The 8,861-nt window shown below is 37.3% G+C and overlaps 1 protein-coding gene across 1 annotated transcript; it reads right to left on the reverse strand.

Moving 5' to 3' along the window:
- Nucleotides 1–1,489: 1,489 nt before the first annotated feature.
- On the reverse strand, nt 1,490–7,674 carry LOC145984417 (uncharacterized). The gene is made up of 2 exons (XM_083118081.1): nt 7,542–7,674; nt 1,490–2,758 (listed from the first exon to the last, which is right to left on the reverse strand). The coding sequence occupies exons 1-2, from the start codon at nt 7,611–7,613 to the stop codon at nt 1,931–1,933; spliced, it is 900 nt and encodes a 299-aa protein (XP_082974207.1). The 5' UTR covers nt 7,614–7,674; the 3' UTR covers nt 1,490–1,930.
- Between the last annotated feature and the right edge of the window lie 1,187 nt (nt 7,675–8,861).

Below are 8,861 nucleotides of genomic sequence, written 5' to 3' on the forward strand. Positions count from 1 at the left end.
CATGTTTTAGAATATACTCCTCAGAAGACAAATATATAAATTAAAAGACAAATGAGCATGGAAGAGTAAATAAATAGTCATCACTCTTGACCTACCAACAGTGGCGTGCCCTGGATTTTGGTAAGGGTAAAGTTATATATACTTTCTTATTAGCCAGCCCTTATTTTCCGTCTTTTCCCCCTTTTTTACGGCATTTTTTAAAAAAAATACTAGGCCAATGGGCGGGGGATTATTACCCCGGCCAACACCTCCTTGGGTACGCCACTACCTTATATTCATCGCTATTATGATCAAATGGTGTCTCTACATCGGAGATGTTTCTTGCAAGTCACCCATCAATATCCTCATCAATATCGATATTTGTGCTATAGCCCTACAACACCAAATAGAGATGTCTAGAACATTGGGTGTGCAATGATGCGGGGTTGGTGGGGTCATAGCCCCCCATTTGGTCCAGTATTCGTAAAAAAATAAAGTCAAAATTAGGAAAAATGGCAAAATGAGGGCTGACGTCTAAGAAAAAGTGTATATAGCATCCAATTTTGAAAATCTGGGGCACGCCACTAGTTTAGAAGTACGAAAAATATATTAATATTTTTCCGAGCAAAGTAGACACCTGAAGCCTGTCGGGACTGCACAGTCCCAAGTGATGTTTTGCTCATAAAACAACTTTCCGATCATAATTGGCCAAAATTATTTTATAACCATATTTATGTGAGCTAAAAATAAGTTATAAAACATTTTGGAGTACTTTCAGGTATTCTAATATCTAATTTTCATAAATCTAAGACCACTGCACTTTTATGAGATTAATATGGCTGCATTACTGACGCTTAGGTCTAAGAAATTGCTACTGCTCCCTTGCATATACTTTCAGCAGCGCCTGCCATTTGTTGCTAGTAGTAAACACTGCAAAACAGGGACACACAAATTCCGCCGAGACAGAAACCAAATGTGTCATGTAGCAAGCGTTTGTAGGATGTGGACTTTAATGTCCCGTCAGTCGATAAATGATGAAAGTAAGCAATTAAAAATCAGTATTGGCACAGAATAACCAACTGTAACGAATGTAATACAATATAAGTCATTATCAGCTGAATCACTCTTATTACAACTTCTCATGCTACTGCAAGACAACATCTTATAATTACTATTTGTCGTTATTAAACCACTATTAATATCACTTTATATATTTCAGAGAGTTCCTCCATCAATCGGTGTTCTTGTGGGTGCCGTTTCGATTGCATCTGTAATCGTCTTATGATAAATAAATAAGCCTTGTGAGTTGAAGAAGGTTACATTAGCTATGAAAGCTATGCTCGGAAGAGAGATAAGAGCGGGCCGATTTGTGGTGGAACTCTGTGAAATTTCTAAAGCGAAAGAAACATTCTTTCCACATGATTACTTATTATTGTAGTAAACAATATCACATTGTTTTGGAGGGAGAGAGAGAGAGAGAGAGAGGATATTATTTTCATTAATATAATGGTAGTTTCTACAATATTTATTGTTTATAAGTACAAAGAGAAATCAAGCAAATGACAGTCTGCAACATGCTTATATGTTTATCCAATTCCAATTATATATATTGTACCAAGCAACATTTTTCAAACAATATAGAACATGGTTATATATTACAGCAAACTTGGAAGTGAAAAACTTTGATTATAAGTTTTCAATGAATCAGTGAACCACTGTATACAATGCATGTGTTCCCATACATATTGTACATTTGTCTGTAACATGCTTATATGTTCATCCAATTCCAATTATATATATATATATTGTACCAAGCAACATTTTTAAAACAATATAATACATGGGTATATACTACAGCAAACTTGGAAGTGAAAACCTTTGATTATAAGTTTTCAATGAATCAGTGAACCACTGTATACAATGCATGTGTCTCCATACAGATTGTACATTTTCAGTTCAAAGAACGAGCCAGTTCCAGGACAATTGCATCTAGAAGGTTTTTATCCATGTTGTAGCGTAAGAGTGTCAACAGAAGAAAATCTGAATTATCAATCGATTCGCAGAGGCGTTCAGCATCTTGGGGTGTCAGTCCAGTGTGGTGATACTTGATGAGTTTAGCGCGATTACTTGGGTAGATCCAAAACATTATGTAAGATACAATTTCAAAGGCGCTGGCGACAACTAAGCAGAACAGAAACGTCATGAACATTCCAAACAAATAGTTGAAATTTTCCAAAGCAAGCAAGCTTGTTGCAGACCAAAACAAGCTTACGAAATGGCATATTAGATATAACAGTCCAATAAAGCGAAATGATGACTTCTGGCTGAAAAAATACAGAACAATTTCTGTCAACTGAACCCTCTCCTGCGACTTCATTCCATCGATAAAACTAATGAATCGGGTCTCATACCACTTATTCCAGACATAGCAAGGAAAGATGCAAAGTAAAGACTGAATGATGGTGTATTGGAAGAATGGTAACGATATTACATTGTCAGTTACGCATTGGCCAGAGTCAGAATCACTGTTCATCCTTTTATATGGCGACGGGAGGATACCTGTCTCGTCCCAGCAAACGTTGTCCACAATACCATGTGCATAATCATCGCTCTTGATCATTGAGTACAGGTAGGATAATGCAGCTACCACTAGAAGAAATAATGCTATATTTTCGCACAAATTGAAATGGAACAGATTGATCTTGATATTCTTGTTCAAGAAGCTTTCGGTGGGCATCCCTGCAACATGCAACTGCACATGTAGATCTTGTGCCAGGACCTGAAACGGAAAAAAGGAAACAAAATCATACTTGCTTTTCAAAACGTATCAATATTTATTTCACACCTCTCAAGTAACACACATATGAATGTTTTGTATTTTTTTTCAATGCAGAAGGCTTAAAAGAAAGCATGTAGAAAGAAGAAATAAAGTAGAGATACGCATAGATAGACAGATAAATGGAGAGTGAGAGTCATATACTCACGCATTCATTCGCAACGGTAGGGAGAAATATAGAGAAGGAAAAGAGATTAAGACAGATATATATATATATATATATATATATATATATATATATATATATATAAGATATGAGGTTTTAAATACAGGCATGCTATTGAAAAGCAGTTAAGAGAATTGGAGAAAACTGTATTAAGAATGGGAGGGAGATAGTAGAAAATGGATAGAGACAAAAGTTGAGAACAGTGGAGAAAGTTTGAGAGAATGAGCTAAAAGGCGAAAAATAAGAAACATAGAAACGAAGAGAAAGAGAAGGGAGATGGTAAATTATGAGGCAATGAGAAAGAGGAAGAGAAAGCAAAGGGAAGAGGAGGAAATACCGACACGTGGATTTCTTGCGGAGAGGCAAGAAAAAGGGGCGTTGGGAAAGCAGGGAAAGAAGTAAGAGATGAGAATTTGTGAGACAAAGAGAAATATGAGAGACGGGAAAGTGTGCAGTTGAGAGAAAGTAGCAGGTAGGACAAAGGGATGTGGAGAATAGAGAGAGGGGAGAATTTATGCGACAGAATGCCGGCTTTCGGGGCGAAGTGGTTAGCACATCGTGCTACGATGCCAGGGGTCCCGGGTTCGAATCCCGTCCCTGGTATGGGTGTTTCTGAGTGTCCATTCATCAATTTCATCATATCATCACTATCCCCATCTTTGCAAATTAACCTAAAGTGGCACAAAAGTAAAATCAAATCAATCAATCAATGTATGCAACAGAATTATAGGTATTCTATACTCTTGCGGCAGGCTCTCTACATGCTAGCAAGGGAAGTGTTAAACGGGGAATACGCAGCAGACCAATCAGGCAACAGCGGTGAAGCCGAGAGTTACGACACGGCGGGAGGAAGTAGTACGTGCACCTCGTTCTACAGTCTCGTGAGTTTCTTATCGCGCTGGATTGGTCGCTTACCCGCTCCCCACTTCTCTTGCCAGCTTGTAGAGCGCCAGCCGTAAGACTGGAAAAGAGCTATAGGAGAGAGTAAGGCGAAAGTGTGAAAAATTAAGAGAAACGACAAGGGAAAAGAACATTGAACTGGAGACAGGAAAGAGAGAGAATAATATAACGAGAGAGAAGAAATTACCGAAACAGGGAGGAAGAGTGGGTATTCAGAAATAAAACTGTTAAGAGTAAGGAAAACTACTGGGACGAAGAAATTGTAAGTAGAGAAAAGAGTGGAGTGGAGGCACATAGTGGTTCGGATCTCACTTTAAACTGTAGATCCATTCCCGATTAGCCTATCTGTGATTAAAGAGAACTTCAATGTAAAAGTTAAATCTCAAACATCGATTTAGATTGAACATATCCCGAACTAATGTAATGGTAAAAAAAAGTGCTCCCCTGTGCTTAGCACCAGGCGTATAGGGGGTGTGGGGGTAACGCCCCACACTTTCTTGATCCGGTCGTGAGTGGGGGTGATGTAGATACTCAAGTTTTGACTCCAATAAAAAAAATAATCAATGGACCTACTAAAAAACGAGTTACATCAAAATTTAACATATTTAACTCTGCGTTAATCTATGCTAACCAAACAAAAATTGAATCTGTCTTCTATTTTTTTTATCGTGGTGAGAACAAAAAAGTGCCGCTTTTTACGAGTTTTGCAGATATTTGCTCTTTTTGAAATTCTATAAATAAGAAACGGGTAATCCGATCGCGATGAAATTTTTGTATGGCGCAGGCAGAAAGGTTATTTTAAACACAATTCTTAATTTTCAGGCTTTAAAAATTTGCCAAAAAAACCTTTCTTATCAATTTTGCGAAACAACTTTTTCTTGGTATTTTTTGGTATACAAATACAATATTTGTCTTATTTTGAAGCTCTTTGCATCTGTTTTTAAAATTCATTATCATTTTCCATTCACATTTCGAAACCGATTCTTTTCAGATTTTTATTCAACGGAGTAAAGCTGTATGTGGAACGTGCCAACACCGCTATCACTTTTACAAGGCGTCGACGCTACCACTACCCCATCGGGGAGGACGGAAACAATTTTGACTAAGTTAGTTTTCTCTATTTCTCGCAACAAATACCAATATTATGGCCCCAGTGTGGCGGTAGGTGACCACTCGATCTCTTCAAAATTGCGCCACTTTCATCGCTAATGCAAGACGTTTCTCGCCAGACAAATATCGATGTTACAACTCCCGTGGGACTGTTGGTGCGGACTCGATCTTCCGTTATCCCCTCCATTTTCCTCGCTGATACTTTTTTGATTGATTGATTTGATGTTTTAAGTCCACTTTATGCACGGTAAGGCTAATCGGGACTGAACCTACAGCTTAAAGTGGGATCCGAACCACTATGTGCCTCAACCGGATATCGAACTCGGGACCCCTTGATTATAAAGCGACGACGCTACTTTCATGTACAGTCACCGACAAAAAAATGGGACAGCTAGATCCTGAAATACTGGCTTCCCTGAGTTACGTCTCTCTCAACTCTACGGCCATGAGAAAACTTCAATATCAACTTTTCAATGGCATATACTATATCCGTAGAGTTAGGCATCACACACTGTAGGGAAGCCAATATTTCTGGATCTAGGTGTCCTGTTTTTATTGTCGGTGAGGTTATATCAAACACAATAGTATTCATTTGCACATTTTTTTTCCAAAACTTGCATTATACATGTAAATATGGCACATTTAATTTTTAAGCCTGAAACACAAGGATCATGGAATTGCGCGATATTTCTTGCTTTATAAACACAAAATGTGTTGAAATTCGCGAAAGAGTCCACATTTCACATTTTATGCTAAATTCACGTTATTTCAATATTTCGAATGCATGCAAAATATGTTCAGAACATATCACTGCACATAAACATATTTTGCAGCAATTAATTTTTTTTATCTTACTTATCACATTTGCGAAAAATTAAATCCCTAGTTATTTGTCTTTCGGTACATCACATTACATGTTTATAGTTATATTTACTTCTGTGACATTGACATTTAGTAGACTGTTAATTTTTCAGTGTTCCACAGAAATTGACAGACATAGAATCAGATCGAGGTCTTTACATCATATCGTTAGGTTAGTATTACGTATAGATCCTTAAGTCCACAAAGTTGTATGTTCCCATCTCTAGCAGCATCTGAGTATGTCAAAGTGTAAATCCACTTTATATTCAGATAGACTAATCGGGACAGGACCTACAGTTTAATGAATGATCTGCACCATTCTGCCATCTACTTGCACTGTTAGTTCGTACCGGGATCACTTGATTACAATACATAAGCATTACCAGTCATCGGAGAGTTCCAGTTTCTGAGATATATTATCAATTTTCTTGGTCATCTAAAATAAATTAATGGTAGATATAATCGATAACATAAATATGGCAGCAAATTGATATTTCGTCCGTCTTTTAGTGCAAATGGTTTCGTAGAAATTGCACAGTTAAAATATAGAAATTTTTTACATTTGATTGTTTGACTTAGACTGACCGATGGGTTCATCACTCTAATAAATTATAACACGTTATAATACTGTACTATTGGCTAGGTCATTATATTGGCCAAATTTTATGTTTGCAGCTTTTACAGTTTCCGAGATACCGGTATGACAGGTGAGATCGTTTGTTGTAGTCATGAACTGCGAGACCGACGACATATTTTACGAACTGCCATATTTTACGTGGCATTCTTGAGAAGCATCGAAACCTTGTTTTGTACGCACAAGCGTAGTTACTTGTTTTAAAAAGGAGTTTCATATGTGTAGACAAGAATTAATTGAAGTTAGTGCTGCATAGTAATAAATATAGTATATTGCAAAATCATTTAGCAATTTAAGCTAAGAGATTACTGTTATATTGATATCATTATGTAGGAATTAAATAATGCTCACCTACAATAAACTTATTCTTTAACAGTAACACCTCAACTATTTGAAAAAAATAAAGCTATATTTTCTTGTTTATAATCGTAAGTACTTAACATGTTAAAGTTTTTTATTGTGGGTTTAAAGTAGGGGGACAAGGGTGGATAACTAGGGATGACCAGTGTGGAAAGCTAAGGGATTTCTGTTATATTGATATCATTATGTAGAAATTAAATAAATTTGTACCTACAATAAACCTGTTCTTCAACAGTAACACCTCCTTTATTTAAATAGTAGCTATATTATTTTTCTGATTTAAAATCGTAAATATGTAATATGGTCAAAGGTTTTATTGGCGGCTTCAAGTACTTTAAGTAGGGGAACCAGGGTGGAAAGTTAGGGATGGCAGAGTGTAAAGCTAAGAGATTAATGTTATATTAATAAATGCTTAACTACAATGAACCTATTTCTTAACAGTAACACACAAGTATATAATCAATGAGGTTATAATTTTTCTTATTAAAATTGTAAATGGTCAAAGTTTTATTGGGGGTCAGTAGGAGGACCGGGGTGGGAAATAAACCTCGCCGGGGGAAATTTAGCGAGCCACCCCTTTTTCGATCCCCGGTGAAGGAACATTATGAACTTGTGATGTCATTTTAAACTGTAAATCCAATCCCGATTCACCTTCCGAGCACAAAGTTTTCAAGTCATGGATAGATGAAGCTTACCGCCTGGCGTCCTCTGCGTCCCCTCTGTCGCCTGCGTGCATTTAGGCGTCTTCGCTGTCTAATATTCGGCATGTTCCCTGCAACAGGTCGTCCTTTGGAAACGATCAGCAACCACAAGAAACACGGAGCACCAAATTCGTCAAAATCGCGGCGCAGACTGACTGACGTCTACTCGCGGTCGCGCGATTACGTTCGGAGAGAAGACGCGACAGGCAGCGCGCCTGCGCAGAGAGGAAGACAACTTGCTACGAAGGAATATGACATTGATGCGCACGGGAGGTGACTAATCGACGAATGGTGTATATTTATGTTAACTAATAAAGCTCTATTCTAGCTATTACTGAACCGATACGTGTGCTAAAATTTTGGAACTGCTTTTCCACATAGTTTTACATTTTCACACTCTCAAAAACCTCCCCCACCCCCTCCCAATAACGCACACAAAGTTCTTGTACCATCCTCCTAAAGTTACCTCGAGACAGGAAATTAATTTCCAATTGAAGAAATCTAATTTAAAGCAAATAAAATTTACATGATTTTAGATGAAATCGCCGGTATACTTGATTCTTGGTTTAAGGAAAATTGTTTATTTATTTTCTTCTCTTTGTATCATGATTCTCCTTTAATGTTTTCTCCGCCTCACTGTTTGTTTTGATTTTCTTTAATTTGTCTTTCCTTCTATCACACTGCTGATTTTCATTCTCTCGTACTTTCTCTCCTTTCATCTTTCCATCATTTATGGAGCTGCTTTCATTTTTACTTCTCTTGCTCTGTCGTGTTTATTCACTTGCCATCTCTCTGTCTTGGCCCTTTTTATTTGTTTCTTTTTCCCTGTGGTTTCTATCATTTTTTTAAATCTATCTTTCTCTCCCTCCTTTTCTTGCACATACATGACGTCATATGATTTTCGACAAGGATACAAGTTTTGAATATTCTGAGTCCATGATCTCCAGTATCAAGGTTTGTTGTAAGTCATGATTACTTAACACGGTGGTTAAGTAGGGCCCACTTCCCTACCCACCTCCGACTCGAAACTACCATAACATTTTTTACGTCTTCAGTTCGCCAAGGAAGCCAAAGGGGTCTCACACGATCCTTAAAATCGCATCTTTATAAATGGCGACAGCACAAATACGGTATACCACCTCGAAAGTTTAGATACTAATAACTGCTGAAGATTTGGGAAAATAATGTTTTCTCTTAAGGGGGTTCTAAAGCCATGCTAAAGCATAGACCCAAATTTCTAAGGGTAACCGTACAACTAATATAGATTCGGTAAGGAAGAAATTTTCCGATATAAAAGATTGTTTTATTCACTAG

This window comes from Lepisma saccharinum, chromosome 2, assembly GCF_977018435.1.
Source record: "Lepisma saccharinum chromosome 2, izLepSacc3.1, whole genome shotgun sequence".
NCBI lineage: Eukaryota > Metazoa > Arthropoda > Insecta > Zygentoma > Lepismatidae > Lepisma > Lepisma saccharinum.

What these genes read in the sequence shown, in the direction of transcription:
- LOC145984417 (XM_083118081.1), bottom strand. Translation starts at nt 7,613, where the DNA reads ATGCCGAATATTAGACAGCGAAGACGCCTAAATGCACGCAGGCGACAG. An exon ending in GACGCAGAGGACGCCAGGCG is followed by an intron (nt 2,759 to 7,541) that starts GTAAGCTTCATC and finishes TTTCCGTTTCAG; the next exon opens with GTCCTGGCACAAGATCTACA.